Source organism: Ictalurus furcatus, chromosome 25 (assembly GCF_023375685.1).
Source record: "Ictalurus furcatus strain D&B chromosome 25, Billie_1.0, whole genome shotgun sequence".
NCBI classification, from domain to species: Eukaryota; Metazoa; Chordata; class Actinopteri; order Siluriformes; family Ictaluridae; genus Ictalurus; species Ictalurus furcatus.
Window position 1 is genome coordinate 16,761,439 of NC_071279.1, and position 22,490 is coordinate 16,783,928.

Consider the following 22,490-nt stretch of genomic DNA (forward strand, 5'->3'; position numbering starts at 1 on the left):
TCACCAGACATCAGTATTAACTCAAGAAATCCACACATATAAAGATTTCACAACATTAAAGACCATAAATGAAGTTATGTGTAATAAAGTGGAATGACACGGGAAAAAAGTGTTGAACACGCTAACTGAAATGTATTTAATACTTCGTGGAGAAGCCTTTGTTTGTAATGACCGCCTCAAGACACTTCCTGTATGAAGAAATTAATGGGCCGCAGTATTCAGGTGTGATTTTGGTCCATTCTTCTAAACATATCGTCTTTAAATCTTGTTCAATTGGATTCGAGTCAGATGATTGACTCGGCCATTCTAAAACCTTGATATCTTTTCCTCTGAAACCAATTGAGTTTCCTTTGCTGTATGCTTTGGATTGTTGTCCTGCTGGAAGCTCCACCCACGTCTCATCTTCATCATCCTGGTGGATGGCAGCAGATTCTTCTCAAGAATCTCCCGGTAAAGATTTCCATTCATCGTTCCTTCAATTATATGAAGTCTGCCAGTACCATACGATGAAAAACAGCCCCACACCATGATGCTTCCACCTCCAAACTTCACTGATGGTGTAGTGCTTTTAGGCTGATGTGCAGTGCCATTTCTTCTCCAAATATGGTGTGTAGTATGACAGCCAAATAGTTGAGCAGTAGCCATCTTTATACAAGCTATGCACGAGTGGAAAGCATTGCCTATTGTTTTCTCTGTGACGATGGTACCTGCTGCCTCCAAGTGTTTCTGGAGCACTTTCCGAGTGGTCCTTGGCTCTTGGGCTACTCTTCTGACTATTCTTCTGATTCCCTGGTCAGAAATCTTGCGAGGAGCTCCTGTGCATGGCCAGTTGATGACGGAATGATGTTGCTTCCACTTGCGGATAATGGCCCCAGTCGTGCTTACTGGAGGATTCAGAAGTTTTGAAATACGTCTGTATCTGCCTCCATCAATATGTTTTGCAACAATAAGGCTGAGAAGGTCTTAGGAGAGCTCTTTGCTTTTACCCATCATGAGATGTTTCTTGTGTGACGCCTTGGTAACGAAAATCCTTTTTATAGACCATCAATTTACTAACCCAGCTGATATTAACTTGCACAGATAGATGGTATAATTACTTACGGATTTCAGCCAGTTCCTTACCTTACCTTGCCTTGGAGAACTGCGTTTCCTTATCATGTTCAATACTTTTTCCCGTGTTATTCCACTTTATTACACCTAACTTAATTTATAGACTTTAATGTTGTGAATTCTTTATATTTCCGGATTTCTTGAGTTAATACTGATGTCTGGTGAAAATTTCATGTGAATAACCTCATAGGAAATATATTTACTGAAAATGTTGACATGTCCAATAGTTATTTCCCCCACTGTAAACAATATTTTCCTTGCTTGAATACAATCCTGTCGACACATTTTCCAAAATTCTTTCATTCACTTCTCACTTGACGTCTGTCTTTAGCAAACCTGTATTTCTCTCGCTCAAACTGCAAACGATTGCATACACCATTACAAAATGGCTACACAACTCCTAAACCAATAACACTTTACAATAACAGTACACGAATAATCATGCACTGATACCTGAATGAACACTTCCTTAAATAATGATTAGTTATGGCATGTACTAATCATGAACTAATGAAGAGCTGACCTTAATTACAATGTCTTATGAATTCATACGTGAATAACGACCACCTTAAGTACATGATAGTACATGTTTGGTAGTTATTGTATTAATTAACACGTAGGGGTAAACTTAATCAAATTTCACCCTTGGGGGTAAAGGAGCGGTGCCCTGGGCCCGAGCCACCCAGAGCATGTACTAGTACTACACTGGGATTTGAAGAGAAATGGATGGGGATATTATATTTATATTACTTATAAAAGTAATCCAGCTCCATCCACTGATGTTTGTGTACGCAGGTGCATATGGCAAATTATATAAACTAATTGAAATTAAGCACATTTAATTCATATTATTTCGTACCGAGTATGTTTGATTTAGTTGACCCCTATGTGTTCATTAATACATCAACTAATAAACATGTACTAATGTGTACTTAAGGTGGTCGTTATTCAGGCATGAATTCATACCACTCATGTCATAATTAAGGTTAGAACTTCAAAAGTTTGTGATTAGTACATGCCTTACCTCATCATTAGTTCATATTATGTAAGTATTCATTCAGGTATTAGTGATATCCGTTTGCTAAGTCACAAATGCTATATTGATTAACAATCAAAGCCGAAAAATTAATGTCTATTAATCAGCCAATCACAGCTGATTCCCATTCCCATCTGACGTCCTACCCCGGTCCAGACCATCTATAATAAAGCAAAAAAGATTTTACATTAAAAAGACATCACGTCTGGAGTTATTTTGTTCACTTCATTTGTTCCTATACAGAAAGATGCGGTTATGTAATGGGTTGGTTTTATTTTGTAGTTGTTTGTGTTAAGAGCTTTTCTTTTGTTTTTAAATACAACTTACAGCTCAGCCAAATAATAATGAATGAATTACAATCCTAAACAAACTACAGAGCAAAGAATTGTTTGCTAGTTCATAGATTAGCTAAATTAGCTAACTGTACACAAAAAAAAATCCACTATCTGTAAAGGATAAGAGAAATGAAGTGACTTCAGTGACACCTGCTGGTAGAAATAAGGCGTGATGTGACTCTCATTAGTCATATGAGAGAGATGGACACAAATAAACTGTAAAGATCATAAAATTGTTGGCTGAATTATTATACAAGGATAGTTTCTAATTGATGAACATTTATTAAACATTTTGACCCAGGTTCTGGTCTTTTTTTTTTTTTTTTTTTTTTGTAAACACCTTTAACAGACTGTATGTAAACGCTTACAACATGTTTCCTATAGCTTGAATGTAGCCTACATGTAAAGACTATATCCATTCATCCATCCATCTTCTATACCACTTATCCTTCCTTCAGGGTCACGGGGATCCTGGAGCCTATCCCAGGGAGCATCGGGCACAAGGCGGGGTACACCCTGGACAGGGTGCCAATCCATCGCAGGGCTGTAAAGACTATATGTCATCTTATATTGAATAATAGATGGCTTGATGTGGTAATTCCACAAAAACGATATTAGAAAAAGTTGGAGTGGGTTTCATCCTCATCAAGAAATTCTATACAGTTCTATGAATATAAAAACGGGCAACAACGCCAACCCACACACCCCTTCCCATTGTAAACTGATGTTGCAGTCCTCATTTGCATATTCACACTGATTGGTTGTTATATTTTGTGATGAAATAACTCTTACCTGGGATGTGTTCAGTACTTCCTCGTATTTTCCGTTCAGATTTTCAGCTCCCTGATTTAACAACATTATACCACAGCATTTTTACATTCTGGATTCTGATTGGTCAGCAGGTGAATGAGCTTTTTTTTTATTATTAAAGCAGCTCTAACAGTAGTGCAGCTGCAAATCACAGGGTTATGTTAGTGAGCACATTTTAAATACAGTATTGTTTCTATAGTAACAAATTCACAGTATACTACGCAGGGTCATGGGGAGCCTGGAGACTCTCCCAGTGAACTCGGAACACCAAGCAGGGGACACCCTGGACGGGGTACCGACCCATCGCAGGGCACAATCACACACTACGGACAATTTGGACACGCCAATCAGCCTACAACTCATGTCTTTGGACTGGGGAGGAAACGGGAGTACCCGGAGGAAACCCCAGATGCACAGGGAAATCATGCAAACTCCACACACACACACACAGTTCAGAGTCAGCATTCGACCCCCCAACCCTGGAGGTGCGAGGCAAATGTGCAAACCACTCAGCAAATAAATGGATAAAACACACACCGTGTCGTTCTTTATTAACAGAATGCTGGTGTGCACTGTCATAAGAAAAAAATTAAATTCCTCGTTGTGACACAATGTTGTGTTTTATTTCCTACCTACACGGCTTTAGTTCATTCCCTTATCCATATCTTGTACTTTCCTGTATACCGTTAAATCTCTTTCATATGTTAAATGTACTGTGCACACACCATCAATTCCTCAGTTCCTCAGACGTCTACTTGTTTACGATGAGTGTAACACCACACAAAATGAGTCGTCCTTAACTAGAAACACAGGTGTGTGTAAAAAGAAAAGAAAAAAGACAAAAAAAGAGACAAACCAACACATGACATACGTTTAAACGCGATAATGTATGTAAATGATGAAAGACAAACATTGATAAAACTCATTTTAATTTGCAAACCAGTGGACTTCTGATCTAATTAAGATGTATTTCCTTTTCTCCAGGCTGACTCTCCTGCCAGTGATGTGTAAATGTGTGTGTGTGTGTGTGTGTGTGTGTGTTTCTCTCTGTCAGGCTGATGATGCAGCGTAATTACACCGGATCTGTTGATCTTTGGTCCGGCTGTGGTACATATGGACGCTCCTTGCCTAATGCAAAGTTCTGGTTAAACATTCTCCCAAAGTTTGCGTTCCGCCTTCTGTTGTTTTTACACTACAGGCCTGGCAATTGTTGGGGGCATTATTGACTTTGTAATTAAACTATTTTAAACGTCGGGATTTTGTAATCATTACATTTCGGGCCATCTGTTCCCAGTCCGAGGGCTGAGAAACGGGTCCTCCCCCCCTGCCTCGAGTAGACAAAAGACAGCACAACATGCAGCCAGTTTAGTTGTTTTTTTTTTAATCATTAATTCTCTGTTCTTTATAAACAATATGGACAAATGGACAAATGGTGAAATCCTCATCCGAGTATGTATCAGCTCAGTATATATACAAATACGGCGTGCAGCCCTGAGGCCGTATCATTTCTGTACACAAATGCAGCATCCAATCTAATGTTACTGATTATGGTTTTATTAGCTTCCATCTGCTGAAAGGCTAACAAAGCTTAAATTGGAGAACACAGCGAGGGATAAAACACTCCTTTTTTTTTTTTTTTTTCCTTTCCTCAGGGTCACGATGTATAAACAGCTTGTGACCTCAAACATCTCTATTGGCTTTGGTTTTGGTCAACATCTTTATCGCAGCTTTATCTTCAGCCATTGTACAAAAGAGAAATCAGCTAATCTGTCACCGTGCAGATAACTGACTTTGATCCACAGCTTCTTCATTGGTGTTTCCGGCCTGTAATCTAGAGCTGGACCACAGACGGTTTGTCCGGTTTATCTGTTAAACGTCTCTTTTCACGGGTGTTATGCGGAAAGATAAAGATTACATCAAACACACAGCGGCTACACGACAGATCGTAATCCCGTGCTGTTGCTCGTTTCACGGATATTGTGCGATAACGTTACTCTCTTAGCGTACAACCTTGGAGCATTATTAGTGCATTTCATCAACGAGGACAATTGTCAGATATACGGACTGTTAAAAACCCCTAGACTGTGGAACATACAAAACAGAAAGTTTTCCCCCTTGAAAATTGACTACAGCGTACCTGTCGGGTTAAACGACCAGAAATCCTGCACTTAAAGGCGATTTAAGGCGCGATGTGATGTCATGTCTTTACATAACCTCTCTAATAAAAAATGTCCATGGAGAAATCTTACAATATATAAATACATATACAATCTTTCATACTTAGGGATGTAACTGAATATGAAGACGTTATTCAGAATGAACAGATAAACTGATACAAATACAGATACACAAATCCTGTTTTGTTTTTCACTTTCTTTCTTTCTTTTGTTTTTATTAAAGAAAGCTTGTCGGGAATAGTTCATAGGGAATCTGATTGAGACTAGAGGTGTGCTTCAGGCCTGATATGAAGCTTGCAGGACAAGTTACCAGCCGGTCAGGGTCACGGTGGTTTAGATTAGGCTGTTGGTTTTTATATTTTGGGGAAATTGAGCCAACTACATTTGTTAACCACATTTTTTCCAGTTTCCCAGTGTCAACTGCTAGAATGATTTTTATTCTCCATTATCTACACACACATTACGCAGTATACTGACAATGCTGCCATTTCTACCTTTGAGGTCTTTTCTCTCTCTCTCTCTCTCTCTCTCTCTCTCTCTCTCTCTCTCTCTCTCTCTCAGTTATCCAGTAGTTTCGGAGGCATAAAAATACACCCTATTGGTTTAGGCCACGCCCACTTCAGATTTTAAGGCCTTGTTTACACTAACGCCGTTTTAAAACGAAAATGATCCTCGCCCATCTCTGTCCACACTACACGACCGAAAACGTACATCACATGACCGTTCATGCACACTAGGAATGCGCACACAAGTGTAAACAGGAAGTTGGTTGCTAGTCCAAGCCGGTGTTCCATGTAGGATTTACGCCACTCGAAATGAGATTTGTCGGCGATCGCTCTAATCGTAGCTCACCTCTTGTGCATGTAGGCGGCTGCCGTATTATAAAATACAGGATTGAACTGCACAACGGCTGCTAAGAATGACGACAAAGCCAGCAAAGCTTGCGGTTCAGTCCCCGTGTTGTTGTGTATACGATCAAGGTAGCGTAACGGTCATGTGGTAGGGGATTGACGAATCAGGGAAGGATACACGATGACCCAGAAGACCCAATCAGGGGGCGAATGTGGGCGGAGCCACACCTTAATTTTCAAAAGTCTGCGTTTTGGTCCGTTTACACTGAAACGCGAACCCGTAGTTTTCAAACTAATACGGGGTCTTTCCAAAAGTCTCCGTTTTCGAGGGTTGAAAACGCCGGAGTAGTGTAGACGACAGGCGTAACCGTAGCAACAGTTTTAAAACGAAAACGCTCTAATGTAAACAGGGCCTAAATCCAAAGACAGCATACAGATACAGGTACAGATACGGATGTTTGGAGCACTAAACAGACATAGATAGCAGATACATATAGCATCTTTGCATTACATGTACATTTAAATAATTTTCTATATATAATATTTTTTCTCTAAAATACCAATTTTTTAAATACAGACCTGCTGACTTTCCTCTAGTCCATCTGGTAGCACTGAAGAGTCCGAGTTTTGAATTTTTTTAAAAAAAAATTTATGAAATTTTAAATGTTATTATTTCATTAGACGAGTCAGTGAAATAAGAGTTATTAACAGTCACGGTGGTCCTCCGGTCGACCCCATGAACACGGTGTTGATGGGAGGCAGGGAGGACACCATGTCCCGCACCTCAGCGCCGCTATGGTGAGGTAGCAAGGCATCTTGTGTATGGTGATACTGAGCTGCAGCACCATACATGCACGGAGAAACAGAGCAAGGGATCGGAGGGGCTATCGAAGAACCTGCAACAGATACATCATGAAAAATAAGTGAAAATGGGCTAAATAGGTCTATATCTCTACACCTTTACTCTTAGAAAATGATCAGGATGTATGAAAATGGAAAAACACCCCCTTGCCCTTCTGGTATCTCAAATAGCTAGTCAGCGAATTAACTGAGAGAACGATGGTTTGCGTTCGTCGTACGTCAATACAGCACCCGACTCAAGGTTTGCACCGTCATATTCTCCGAAATGTATTTAACTTCAGCCAAACCTCAAAACATATCATAACGGCTCTTGATTGTTATTCTCTAAACTAGCGACATATCCAGCTGTGTGACCTGCTGGCTCAGAATGCATGTTCTGTGGCTCGACGATTCCATACATCACATCAACACCCAGAAAAAATTTGCATATCGGATATGATTGGTCTAAAAGCTTTGAGACTATTTCGTGACATCACAAACTGTTCATTAAAAATGTATATAAATTTCCCCCCCCATGCCTCCCCCGCCCCCGCGTCTGAATACCATCAGAATCATCATTAAAGACGATTTACATGTTTAATAGTCACATTTTTTATTATTATTTTAAAATAAATTATTATTATTTATACATTATTATTATAACATTATTATATAATGTTACGACCTTTATAAAAAGTTGCTTTTCGATGACCACAATTTCTTCAGTGCATGATAAACGATCAACAATGAATCTGGATTGTAAAAGACATAAATAATATTTCGCTAGCCCAACCTTCATAGAAATAAACATTCACATGCGACTTATAAATGATGAATACGGACGTTCTGGCCCAAGCACATGATGTATACCGACGTAGCTAATCAAACCTAGACAGAACATTGATATTCATGGTATAGAAGGTGTGCATATTATGTTGTACGTCATATTTTTTTTCAGTTGAGACTGGGCTGGACAGTGTATTATTTAGTTTATATTCTCTATTAATTCATCCAGCGAAAATAGAAAGTATATGTTAAATAAAATCAGTCACAATATGAGCCAAACTCCTCATATGAACTCTCTCCCATCGTTTCTATTAATAATAAAATCCTTATAAAATAAGAACATTGTGTCTTCTCACCTGCTGAGCGTGTAATTAGAGGAGATTGCACGGGGTAGTAAGGTGCTGCTGGCTTTCTGCTCGTGTCGTTCAGGATGTTGAGAGGGTCATGGACCTCAGCGTATGCGGGGACAGAGCGAGTGGAGGTCACGCTGCTGATCACTGATACATGCTGATCGATTAGAGAGCCCATCCGCTGCGTGTCCACATAGCCACTGTTCCCATAGTAGCCTGGAATTGAAGGAAGGAAAGCACTTAAAGTTCTCAGCACTCAGAAGTTAAGCATGCTCAGTCAGGAAAATCGCTCACATCTGTATTCAGACAACAGATGTACGTAACTACAGTCTTAAGTGCGATTCAGAAGTTACTCAGGAGTCACACACACACACACAGTGTGGAGTTTCAGTAAAACAGTGGTGTCGAAACTGTCTGACAGTTTGATGTCACCACACTATATCAAAATGAAATGTATATTTAGGGTTGTAAATGCAGTCAAAAAAAAAAAAAAACGATGAAATACCATTTGAATCCAATATCAGATACCATAAATTTGACTCCATTAATGAAATTAATTAATATCGCCCATGTAAAAGACCTCGAAAAGTTTCCGAATGGAGGACGCCCGAGGAGACATTGCTGATCTCAAGGAGCAAAATGTATTTTTTTTTTATGGACAAACTCATAAACAACACTTAAAGTTGAGCTGCAAGTGTAGCAAACGAGTGCTAGGTCAGCTTATCTTTCAAACTGTGGGCATTCGTTACAGTAGAGCGCATGCATCGAAATAATAAAAACACTGGCATTGTTTGATTAATTCTACAAATCAAAATCAATCCTTAAAAGTATGATAGATTAACCTATATCGTATTCACACTTTACGATTTCATGACCTCGATTGAGCGCTCATGTCTTCATTCGGATGAGGGCAATGAATGGGACATGCAGATGAATGGGACGCACTGGATCATGTGCTGTTTTAAAAGCTGCTCAATAACTTTTAAATGAAACCTAGGACTATTTACGTGTTTACCGTCTTCTCATATATCATCATATTAGTCTTTTTATTTCGATTTTTAAATGATCTGTTACATTTATGTAACATCGTATAGTAGAATTTAACAGCAAAGAAAAAAAAATCTACTTCCTTCTTTAGTCCATATTTTCTATCCCTGTTTTTTTTGTTTAAAAGTGAGTGATTTTGTTTATGACGCTTTTGAAAAACTCATTGTTGGATGTTTTTACTCAACATACAACTTGGATAAAACTTCAAGAGGCAAGTAATTTGCATAATCTAAAGGCGGAGCCTGGAAAAACAACGTAAGCATCTCTGGATATGTGTGAATTTCCATGCATAAATATCGACAGTAACTTTTGGGCTTAATTAGTACAGTTAGTACAATTAGTACAGTTGGACCAGTTTTATTGAACATTGGCGATGTTTTGAAGATCCAAACTTGACGATCTTGATCCCACAATATTTACTTGGTGCGAATAACCGACAAAAGTGCAACAGAATTGCATTCCTCACCGCTGTGTGATGCGCTGGTGTATACTGGACCTGAACATCCTCCTGCACTCCCTGCAAATCCGTAGTCCATTAGCTGCACCCCCTGAACCTCGATGGTGGGCTCGGAGGTGGACGGGTAGCTTACTGACAAGGTTCTGGAGCTGTACGCTACACCGCTGCAGCTGCTATTAAAGCAGTCCTTAGCCAGCTGCTGACCACTGAAGGAGGAATAGCGTGAACACTCGTTGCGAGCCGGGTAAGCCGAGGGGGGTGTGTGGGTCTGTGTCAGGTTCGTAGGCTGGTAGGTGGAGGTGCTGGTATAGTAGTTGGAGGCAGGCAGGCTTTGGTACATGCCATCAGGGAAAGCCTGGCAGGGTGCGTGAGGCTGGACAGGACAGTTGCCTGGTGATCTCACTGCCATCGGGCCCTGGTTGATCACGCTGCCTCGGTTCGCCATGGCCGGAGAGATGGGAGGGGTGATCAACGGACCACTGCTCTGGGAGTAGTCCAACTGGCCTTGATAAAGAAATATGACACACCATTTTTTTTTTTTTTAGCTTGTTTCTTTGATACACAGCATAATTTGACTTTAAGGGATGTCTGACTTCACATCAACATTTGTCATATCCAGTGTGCATTTATACTAACTACTAAATACATAATACACGAATACAACTAAGGAATATCTATTTTTAGTTTGAGAAATCCATCCATCGAACAAATATTTGTATATTTTTAAGTGAAATTTAACAATCTTTCTTTTATTAAAAAAAAACCAAAAAGGCTTAACTTTTAACTTTGTGGTCCTTTAATGTCATATGATTATTAATTAGCATTGCTTATATAATATGCAATCTAATCCATTGTACTATAACTCTTTTAGTATTTTATGTGTAGATTTATATTTTTCTCCTGCAAAAAAAAAAAGTATCTTCATGTCTCTAGCATCTTCGTGATTATTCAGACCTGCTTTACACTACAGTGGGATTGAAGTGCTCTTTTATATACACGCTGGCAGCCATTTTACATGAAGAAGACTGCTAAAATAAGAAAATAAAAAGGACATATATGGCAAATTAACATGATTTTCATTTTCACTATGACTCTTCATGTCATTCATCCTCAATATAAATATATACATCGAATATTAAGCTGTCAGATGTTTATGAAGCTAAATGGCTTCACGGTTATATATACTTTTTATTTATTTATGTGTCAAAATCAGCCGATTCTTTGTTTCGATTTTATTTATTTACAAATGTATTTATTTAAATCTGTGATTGGCTCATTTCCTTTCACCTGATTTTAAAAAGAAATCAATTCCGGCTTATAGGCAAGTGCTTGATTTAATGGGATTGGCCTAGATACAATTGAAAATCTCTCACCTCCAGAGCTCTACTCCAGAACAACCTGGCAACCTCAGAGACGGTAATTGCACACAAGTCATTTCAAATAATCTGAATGGGCTGCCCATAAAATCAAGTGAAGCACCTGTTTAACAGAAGTCTGAGATCAATAACTTCCCCCGTGTATCTGAGGATGTATCTTGTGAAATGTAGTGGCCAGCTCTATGTGGATATATTTAACGCCACAGTTTCACGTGAGCGTCAATGAGGTTCAGCAGTTAAGTTTTTCATAGAGCTAATGTTCATAAACCATCACCGTTCTAGCAAATCACTAAAAGTTAGGCTACATATTGTCTCAAATACGATTGACCTGGATTGGTGAAGAATGATGTGATGTCTGAGAAGCATATTAGTGTTCATAAATTGTGACATAATTTCATACTCAGACTCTCCTGTAGCACATCTTTCTGATTTATAGTATTTACCAGATAGTGTAAAGCTGTCTGTATCTGTCCCCTGGTACACCAGCATGGTGGCCCCCAGTCCATGCTCAGTTCCTGGGATAGACAGATGTGCATACTCTGGTTGGGTCTCGTTCTTCACGGACGAATCGTTGTTCACAATCCCTGCTTTATTACGATTTGCCAGGAAGCATGAACTCGGGGAAGCCGTAAACGTCGCCTTACTGGCATCTGAAAACATTATGGTTACATCAGCTTCCTGATCCAACCGGCAGCGGTTAAATTCATTCTTTTTCAAAACTAAACGACAGGTTTACCTGCGTTTCTCATATATTTATCCAGGAGATTCTGTAGATCTTGCTCTTTATCATTATTGAACTGTGTTTCAATTGCCAGCAGGATATATTCATCCAACAGCATCCGAACGAGGTGGAAGGAGCCTGAGAAGAGATTTTCTCAATGAATTATATACCGAGTTACAGCCTGGGACACATTTATTACAGCGCAAACCTTTCATGATTACACAGGAGTATGAGACACAAATGAGATCAGTGTACTTTTTATAGGAAAGAATTCTTCCTCTCTTACATCTACCCAGAGCAAAACTAAAAGGTTTTGTGTTTCATTAATGGCGAGTTTTTTTGTTTAACTGAATGCAATTTTATTATTTCTTCATATCATACAATAGTTTTAAAACTGTTGTACTTAAAACATTGTATTTAACTGTACTGTATATTTTTTTTAAAAAATATATATATATATAAATGTGAACTTATTGCCTGTTTTATGCGTAATGCATTTCTAATAAAAACAAAAATCAGCTTTAAACACAAAAAGGCAAATGTTTTTTTTTCTCTTAAACTTATTGTTTTACTGCTCAGTATAGTAATTATTTTAATATTTAGATATTTTAAACGTTTTCCTTTTTCATTTATCACTTTTAAAGGCTTCTTCACATTACAGCATGTCTTTATTTGGGGTGTGTGTCATTTCTCTAATTATTAAATGGAAAATTTAAATGTTTATTTTATATAACCATTGTTGTCCATTACCTTAAAGGGGGCCAATAATTTTGGAGTTGACTGTATTTCTACTTGTGAAGAGTGCTTGTCAATTGCGTCTTGGATCTTTTTAACTCCCCCCCACCCCCCCCATTTTCACATGAAATATGATTACGAAATTTACCAAAAAAAAAAAAAAACCCAAAAAAACAACCAAACATCATATCCACAAATTCCTTGTATATTTACTAATTTAATAATTTAACAAGCCCTATGCAAATAGCTAACGCCATGAGGATATTTTGCAATTGTCTGAATCAAATATCCAGCTAGTAGGGAAACAAATCACTCAAAATGTTTAATATGTTCAGAAATGTTATATGTGCAGAATTTCGCCTAAACCTCTAAATTCAACACATTTTTATCTAAATCCTGCTTTTATGTTCTCTGCATCATGGGACTCAAAATAGGACCAATCTTGTTGCTTTGGGGAGCTAGAATAAAAACGCTTGCTATTTCTGCCATTTAAAATGCTATGACATCTCAGCTGAAGCATGGGAAGATGATGACATGTTTCAACTTTACGAAAAAGGTCTTTCATTTAAGCTGTCTGAGTCTCTGCCTATTGTAGGTCCAGTGAGGTCATGTAATGGCCTCTCTAAGTGCGACTTTGTGTTTGGCTTTGTGTGTGTGTGTGTGTGTGTGTGTGTGTGTGTGTGTGTTCGCAGGGCCACCAAAAGCTAACATAACTAGAGCTAGGCTCTTCCTAATCAGTGCACATGCGTCCAAGAGATAAAGATTTGTTTACTCAGGACGGGTCACTACATTTTACAGCACATTGTGGCTTTGTAACCAAACTGAGTGGAGGGTTTGTGTTGTAGGAGAGGGGGGGAAAACAAGAAGCTTTAAATAAGCTCTTTACATGTACCAGAAGTGTATGAAAGAAAATGAAGCGTATCTTTAAGGCATAATTATGACTTGCTCATGAAATCCCCAAAAAAGACTTACCAAAGCTCATGGCGTTGTTTAAGGTGAGGCTGTGCATCACACGAGCTCCAAAAAAACTCCATTTCAGTAAAAAGTCTTGGGCTCTTTTTTTCACTGAGCGGCCGGTCTGTTTACTGGGCTGATGAAAAAGCGGAAATCGAGATTATACTCACTCAGGTGCAGATACTGTGGATCTGAAGAGTGGATATTTTAGTTTCAACCGACCTTAATGACTTTCTGTTCCACCACAGAGTCCAGCCACTCAATAAAAGACTCGACGGTGGCGTTTTTTCTCAGGAGGTCCTTTAACTCTTGGAACACTGCGACAGAGTCGTCTAGGAGATAAAAACAGGAGAAAAATATACAGTATGTGCTATGAGTTTTAATAGTGTAGCTCAGAACGATACATTTAGATTTGTCAACAGACTAAAACACAAATCTAATGAGCGTAGTTTTCTAAATATGGAAAATTTGACTGGTCAGAACGTGCTGATTAATTTTCTATAAGATGAGCTCTGAAAGTAGTTCCGGTTGTACGGCAAATCACATGTTTATATTAATGCACGTGTTCTAATACGTTTGATTTTTTTATCCAGTCCATACAGGATTTGACCTATACGTGTTTTTGTGCTGTTTTTTGGGGGGGAAATTACTTGAATTGGTGAACCTGTAGTTCCACGAAATAGTTTCGCACGGTCTTTCTCGGCGATGTTTGTTGGTAAACGAGACCTTTTAGCTGTACTCATGTTCGTCGCACGTGAATCTGAGAGGGCTTTGACTGAATGCGCGTTGTGATGGCGTCACATGACGCGTCTCGGCCCGGATCTGCAGAAAATCTGTTGACGTTTAGAAAAATTGCGAGCTCCTCCGAATATTGCGGAGTTTGCTTGGTTTTGCGTTAATTTCTGCGATCACAAAATGGTGAAATCCTGGAGGGACCGTCTCTAGTACTCTAGTACAGCTCTTCCAGAGTCTTCAAGTCTTCCCGAAAGAGGAGTTTATCCTCCTCGTAAACTCATTAACTTCAAGAGAAAGCCAATGACTGTTTATATAACAGCAGATGTAACACAAGTGATAAAACTGCTGTAAAGAACTTGTTTGGCGGACATTCCACAACATGAAACGTACCTATAAACCTTTAAAACTGATAACATGCTATTCTGCAATAAATTTCATATCACTGATATATCACTGTTAGCAAATTTATGTGGTATAAGAGGATTAAAACACTTGGGTATGCGTTGTTATAGGAAAATAATCAACTTTCGGGTCGTAACAGTAACTTTATTCCCAATCATGTCTTATTCCTTACTTTTACCATAAGCTTATTTGTCAAGATAGTTTCCAACTGACAGCAAAAAAAGTGTAGGTAGCTAGCTTCGTAGCTAGCCCAGCAAAAACACTTACGTTCCTTATCGATATCTACCAGTCAATCAAATTTTTAGGGCTTAAGACTACACAGTAAGCTTGGAAATCTTGATGGGTTGTCAATACTGCTAATATTAACGCTAATACTATACTACTGCTGTTTGTATGAAGATAAAAACAAACCGTCTTTGGTATTTTGACTCACATTCGGAGTAGAAATCCAGGTCCTGGTCGCCAGTGTTTGAGAGGAGAGCCTGGGAGCCGATGCTGTTTAAATCTACTTTATCAACGTCATTCACCATGGCCGTCACAACGTTTTGATCGAAAAGAGCCGGTCTTGCAATCTACGGGAAGAAGAAAGAACAAAACGTATTTAAATGCTGTTAAAAAAGATCAAGAATATCTCTCGTCCATGCGAAAGTATGGTTGGGAAATGTAGACCTGAGCAAGGTGTAAGAATGACGTCTGGCGCTTTAAGGAGGAGACAAAGCGCCGAGCTATCGGCAGCTTCTTTTCTGACAGGATTTTTGGTAGATTTTCCAAGGATGAAACCATCCAGGGCTCCCAGAGTTTTGCGAAATTTCGGATATCTGCCAAAAGACTAGACATGTTGTCCCAAAATTACTGAATGTAGCTTCACATAGTCCAAACAGATTGTGGACGTGAGGTAAGGGGTTTGCAGTGTGCTGGGGGAAAAACAATCCTTAAGCAAACGTTCCACATTGAAAAAAAGCAGACAAACTAACGAGTAATAAATTGTTAAGCATCGACGGCTGTCGCGTGATACGCAACCTTCGTACACAACTACGGAAGGAATCGAACCTTTCCGGCATATCTTGCATTGTAGCAGGAATGAGAACATCAGTCAGGACCTGAGAAACACAAGCAGTTTAACATGAGCTCATGACCTCGTGCCAACACCCAGACCGACATGATTACAAGTTTGTAAAAATTATGCAGTAGCAAAGAAACTTGTATGCTATTACAGTGAGGCCAGGCATAGCTTTGCAATCATATACAACTTCATTTATATTAAATTGAACAAAAAACAAAACAAAACTGAATTCCACATGATATTGGGTTGCACACGTCTCTCACACACACCTTGTATAGTATGGAGTCACACACACAAAAGATATCCACGATTACTGGATTCTCCAGCAGAGGTAAGAGATGGTCGGGCATGCCTTGCCAGAAATGCAGCAAGAAGTTCTGGATCTGAAATACATGAAAGGAATAAATCACATGCTGGTACAGGAAAATAATCAACAACACAGTGGTGTTCAGTGTTTTATTCCTCTTAAACAACACACGCAATTGACCAATGATGAAACTTTATTATTATTATTATTATTATTAATTAAACATCCGCACATCATACTTTTCTCCATTTAGAGTTACGTTTAATATTGTGGAATGTCCACGAAACAAATTGGGAAGTCCTGAGGATTTTCCCATGGCAGAAAACATACTGATTCTTATAAGGCGCTGACACTGGAGACTCCTTACATAAACATCTCCTGGCAGAAAACGTCACCATATCAATGGTTTTCTTTGCTAAATAACAGCACATTTTAAATCTGTTATTTTCAGTATCCGCCCTGTGTTCGCTGTTACTATAGAAACAGTAATGCAACAGAACAAGCACATTAATATACTGTTAACCTAGGATTTGCTTTACTGCTGTCACTACCGTCTGAGCCGCTGTTATAGACAACGAATCGACACCTTCGGATCAATCAGATTAGTGAATTTGTCAGTGCTGTGATATTATTACGATTAGATCTTGCTCATAAATTTGTACCTCTTCAAAGTTGACACTGATGGCGTTGTCGAGAATACACTGGCAGTGAGTTTTGTACATCATGATCAGTGTGTCGACCTGAATTTGAAATGCATCAGAGAAGAAAGTTCATGTGTACAGTTGTTAAAAAAGAAAGAAAAAAAAAGAAAGAAAGAAAAATACAAACTGAATAATAGACAGATTAATAGGTACTAAATAAACTATAGCCTTTTGTACAATTACTATCATTTTACCTGAAAAATGTGAAAAAAAATAAACAGGGTTAAAAAAAAAAAAAAAAAGAAGTGCATGATATTTAATGTTTTTAATCTCACAATGAATAAACAGTTAGCAAATGAGTAAAGACTGAAGTAACATGCAACATGCTGTAAATGAACCAGGATGGATTTCACGGGAGATTTCTTTTAGCCCTAGGGTGCAAAACGCGGATCAAATTGACCCAGCAGGGTGTGCTTTTTGAAATAATTTATCAATAAAAACCTTTTTTAAATTTTCGACTTAACATAGTATGTTTGTGTATATATACATACATTTTGTCCATACTAATATTTATATTATATTTCTAATACATTTAAAACTCCATGGATTACTCAATATCTGTTGGAACTAGGGTCTCTGAGCCAAGAATTTGCCTCAGTTGTCATAGCAACAGTTATCACAGCGAATCACAAACCTAGCCCACACTGCTATATACACTATATTTTATCTACAGATTCTGCATTTTAACACAGAAATTATATGACAGGTCAGTTCTGAAACACAGATATTCATATATTATGGATAAAATAGTTAGTAAATTATGAGAGACAACCATCGAATCCAATACGGGTCATTTTGACCCACTTTATACATTCGTGTAGGCTTTTTTTTTTTATTCATGCATCCTAGGGTCAAAATATTGAGGTCTTTCGAGCAAACTTGGAGACTTTTATAGCTGAACATGTCAGTGTTTTCAGTTTTAATAGCCTATGGAATATGTACATAATGTACAAAATATATAATACGGGTTTTATGTATTATTAACATGTTTTTCTTTTTGCCCCAGAATCTATATAATCGGACCTTAACACCCACTGTAGGCTTTTAATTAAAGTCTAGAGTAAAATTTCAATCACCTCCCAGGTAAAAGATACAGTATATACTAAATGTCCAAAATATACAGTGTATACTTGATGTGACAAGGAAAGCTACAGTTTATTACCCATTTGTTTTTTTGAGCGTGATCCACAATAAACAAACCTTTTCTTTCGAAATGGACTCGTGAAGCAATAAATGTTGTGCACTTGGGAATTCCGGTAGCAACATTCCTGTTTTAGAACTGAGAGAATATTTTCGTGTGAAACCTCCCTGTGAATTACAAACAAGAGACATATATAGATATAGAGCTGCTTTTTTTTTTTTTTTCCTTTAAACTGAACAGCTTTCGTTTCGTGATCATTTCATTATCAAACAATAGCTATTTTACTCGTCTTAACCATCATTTTGGTTTACTCACAATAACCCAAAGTGGCTAAATTACACTGTTCTGGGTATTGTACTACATACGAAAATATGAGTTAAGGTTTAAATATAAAAAATAAAAAAAAAGATGTCTTTTTAAATCACAACCTCATTTTTGAGCTTGCTCCCAGAGAATCTGTTATGAAACACACAAGAATAACACGCTCTCAAAGAAAGTTTATAATCAATATAGAATGCAAAGGAAAAAAAAATAAAATCTATTAAATGTACTTTGCAAATTTTGTGTTCAAGTGCAAAAGTTTGCATCCCCTTTGCTTTAAAACAAAATGAATAAGATCAAAGAAATATTTGTCACATTTATCAACAATTAAAAATGTTCTTTCACTATTACAAGTGGAAATTTTTTTTTGCCAATTTGTGTATTTTAATATACACCAATTCTGAGCTCCTTCATTTATTTACAATATTTATTGGAATGTATTTATTTATTTCCAATATTTGGTTTTAATCCTGTTTCAAAACAGGCCTGGAGACTGAAAGGGTGAACGCGAAACATCTTTCCCAACTTTCCAACCAATCTTTCTGTTGATTTTGACTTATTCTAGGATAATTCCACACTCGAAACTTTGTGCAGTTCTATTTTATGTATTTTTTTTTTCCATTAAAAAACATGGGCGGGGATTGCAAATTTTAGCACTCAGCTGTATTACATCTCCATTTTCCCTAACACATGAAACGTTCCATGATTCACCTTCCAATCTTCCTTATACTTTACTACAAACTGAACAGAGGAAGGAGAAGCTTGGCGCTTTATTTTTACCTGGTCAGCCCTTTTCCTGAGTACACTGAATGATAATAAGCACTGCTCTCTTTAATCCCGATTCCATAGTAATGATACCTTAAAAAAAACAACAACAACAACCCTGAAAATCGCATTGAAAACACACTGTACGTATAAACACTGATGCTTGAAGATATTTGACTAATAAATAAAATTTTAATTAGTGTCCCTTACTTCGAATGGCCTCTGGTGCCGAGCCTTCGAGTTGTTAGCAGTGGGAATTTTTGCCGTATAGTCTACAGTTATAACGAAAATATACATTCAGGTCTTCTCGTGCTCATTAATTGAAATTACACAACAGTTAAACACTCGATAACATTACAAATTTTTTACAACAATCCTACATAATAATGTTTACCTTGCCGAAAGTGGCAGCGCAAGCAGGATCTAATTTCTCCTTGCGACAGAAATCTAGGTAATGCGCATAGAGGATGCACCGAGGCAAGCAGACTCCTTCACAAACGATATAATTTTCCTCAAGCCTAATTGACAAGAAAATGTTAGCAAGAACAACTGCTACAACAATCTTAACTATCACCAGAGAGGAGGATAAAGATGGCGATACCACTGAAGCGTTAACTGGGTTTGTTTCTTCTTGTCCTTGATGATTTCACTGATGCTCTTCTTTGTCACCATTTGCTTCAGAGGGAAATTCTTCGAATAGTCGAGATGATCTAAGTCGTCTTCAGAGGAGATGGTTCCATTGCTCTCGTCAGCCTCTGTTAAATAAGTGATACTCTATATAAACGAATGTCACTGACTAAAGGCGTAGTGCAGAAGGAAATTTGATTATATTTCATAGAAAAGTGCAGAGATAATTTCCTGTGCTTTTGTAAAAGATTTCTAAGACTGCGTATGGCTTAATTACGATTATATATATATATATATATATATATATATATGCTTGTATATATCATGGCTTTGTTTTGAAGAAGATGAAAAAGAAGAGAAAGAGGAATAACGACAACAGCAACAACAAATAGAAGCAGACAAAAAAAATAACAATAATAAATAGAAGATGAGGAAGGTGGTGATGGAAATTGAGCCGATCGTTTATAATATATACAAATAAAATATAAAAATGATTCGATATCAAACGAACCAGACACGGATCATTTTTGAAATATAAAGAAATAAAATGATATACATCAACATCAAGTGATAGAAAATGACCTGATCACAGATTTAAAGGTTTTTGAAAAAGAAGTCATTTCAATCATATAAGTGAGAAGTGGATTACGTTCAATTAAGCATCTAATAGCCTAATATATAGCGTGTACTGTACATTGAGGATGATTGTCATGAAGATCAGGTTAATTCGCCTTCTCTGTGAATTTGTCTCACGTTTCTTTCACGTTAGACGGCTGTCAGACTTTTAATTCCATTTTAATTCCACAGTAGAATATCGCAGACATGAGTAATAATGAGGAAGCAGGCCAAATGAAGAACATTGTTTGTGCAGAAGAAAACACTGAAATTTGGACATTTATAGACATTTATATACCATTTATATGGTATAAACCTAACCTCATTTTAGGCCTTAGATTTAATAATAAGAAGAAGAAGAAAAAAAGGAAAAAGATAAGATAAGAAGGAGAAGAAGAAGAAGAAATTATTGACAATGATTCTATGTTGATAAGGAGTGCAACAACAACAACAAAAAATATCGTGGATTTAAAAAAAATCATTCAAATATGTAATGTAAAATAGCTGAATAATATGAAGTTGAATAATAACTTTTATATATCCCACTTCCTCTGGTTTTACTCCTAATTTCTCCTTACAATCACTATCGAACTCTAACCAGTGTGACGCACCTGATTTAATCCCTGAATCCTCTTCCTCTTCATCAAACTTGTCTTTGAAGAACATGTTTCTGAGATCGTGATGGTCGGTGTGATGGAGATCATCAGCACTGTAAGTCCGCTTCGGCTGCGGTGGCTGTAGCTGATGAAACGTGTTATTACTCTTCACTGGACTTCCTCTGTTTCTTTTCATTTGTATGTTATCGAGACGATTAAAAGGAAACAGCTGGAACTGAATTTCGAACGCAACGTCACTCAGTTGCAAGCATTAACACATTAAAAACAATACACTCGTCCGAAGTAGATCCAGAGACGCACATCTCAGATCCGGTACACGTCTGACCGGACGTAAGATTTCGATCCAAAAACACCTTTTTCCACGTCAAGCCGTTAATCCACTGAAACAGGTAACGCCTTCCGGTCTTAATTAAAGCTGTGCTGTGTCTGAAATGGTACGACACTGACGTGAGTGCCTTGAGAGCATTTATCTTATTTACAGAAGACTGGCAGTAGACCGGGAGTATTAATGATTAACCCGAGGGGGCCATCATCTCCTTAAAACCTGCTGGTGTTGCCTTTCAGCTAGACCTACACCTTCATCCAGAGCTGTCACACCGCACTCTTCACTTTCAGGCCTGATTTAATTAACCTACACCCACATGGCAATAAAACACAGACAAACATGCTGAGAAACGTTGATATTTGTTAAAGGAGCACTCTAAAATCTTTCCGAATCTCTATGTGTGTGTGTGGGTACCATGGAGAAGAATTTTGAGACATTTCACTGTACTGAGAAAAGAACAAAATAACTGCTGACTTCAGCATGACCGCTAGATATAATACTACTACTACTACTAATAATAATAATATGGTGAGCCAAATGATACCCTTTATTCATTTATATTTTACATTTTGCATCCAACTTTTGTCACAAAATTGTACCATTTTTCTACATAATCTCCATTTCATTCCGTGCAAATGTTCCAGTGTGTAATGAGTGTCCTCTAGAAAACTTTTTATTCTAAATTATGTCGTACGTTTAAGGTTTTCGTTTGACTTGCCCTCATAATAAGCCTTATATATACGAAGCACCGTTTATGCATGTGTTAACACAAAGTGCTGTACAATCAAGCAGTGAAAATGAACAGATAAAAGTTCTGTAATAAAACACTCCAAAAAAATTATACACTTTATGAACAAAAGTATGTGGACACCTGACCATCACAGCCATATGTGGTTCTTTCCTAAACTGTTGCCACAAACTTAGAAGCACACACTTGTATAGGATGTCTTTCTATTCTGTAGCTTTACAATTTCCCTTCACTGGAACTAAGAGGATCAAACCTGTCCCAGCATGACGATGCCCCTGTGCACAAAGCCAGCTCCATGAAGACATGGTGTGTAAAGTGTTAAGGTTGGAGTGGAAGAAATCGAGGGTCCTGAACAGAACCCTGACCTCAATCCTACTGATCACCTCTGGGATGAACTGGAACGCTGACTGCACCCCAGACTTCCTCATCTAACACCAGCACCAGACCTCATTAATGCTCTTGTAGCTGAATGAACACAAATCCCCACAGCCACGCCCCAAAATCTAGTAGAAAGCCTTCCCTGAAGAGTGAAGGTTAT

The 22,490-nt window shown here is 37.9% G+C and overlaps 1 protein-coding gene across 1 annotated transcript; it reads right to left on the reverse strand.

Annotated features, from left to right (window-relative positions):
- Positions 1-7,030: 7,030 nt before the first annotated feature.
- Positions 7,031-21,686, reverse strand: rfx6 (regulatory factor X, 6). Its single transcript, XM_053614910.1, has 20 exons — positions 21,679-21,686; positions 20,874-21,115; positions 19,622-19,775; positions 19,415-19,538; positions 19,231-19,292; positions 19,036-19,113; positions 18,363-18,390; positions 17,994-18,101; positions 16,755-16,832; positions 16,055-16,168; positions 15,773-15,822; positions 15,392-15,551; positions 15,156-15,294; positions 13,808-13,917; positions 13,604-13,721; positions 11,912-12,034; positions 11,619-11,825; positions 9,809-10,303; positions 8,302-8,511; positions 7,031-7,215 (listed from the first exon to the last, which is right to left on the reverse strand). Exons 1-20 carry the CDS (start codon positions 21,684-21,686, stop codon positions 7,031-7,033), a joined length of 2,793 nt encoding a protein of 930 aa, XP_053470885.1.
- Between the last annotated feature and the right edge of the window lie 804 nt (positions 21,687-22,490).

Excerpts from the sequence above, each read along its gene's own strand:
- rfx6 (XM_053614910.1), bottom strand. Across the intron at positions 19,776-20,873 it reads GGATTCAGGGATTAAATCAG|AGGCTGACGAGAGCAATGGA; the intron begins GTGCGTCACACT and ends CTTATTTAACAG. Across the intron at positions 15,552-15,772 it reads ATGCAAGATATGCCGGAAAG|TCTTTTGGCAGATATCCGAA; the intron begins GTTCGATTCCTT and ends CAACATGTCTAG.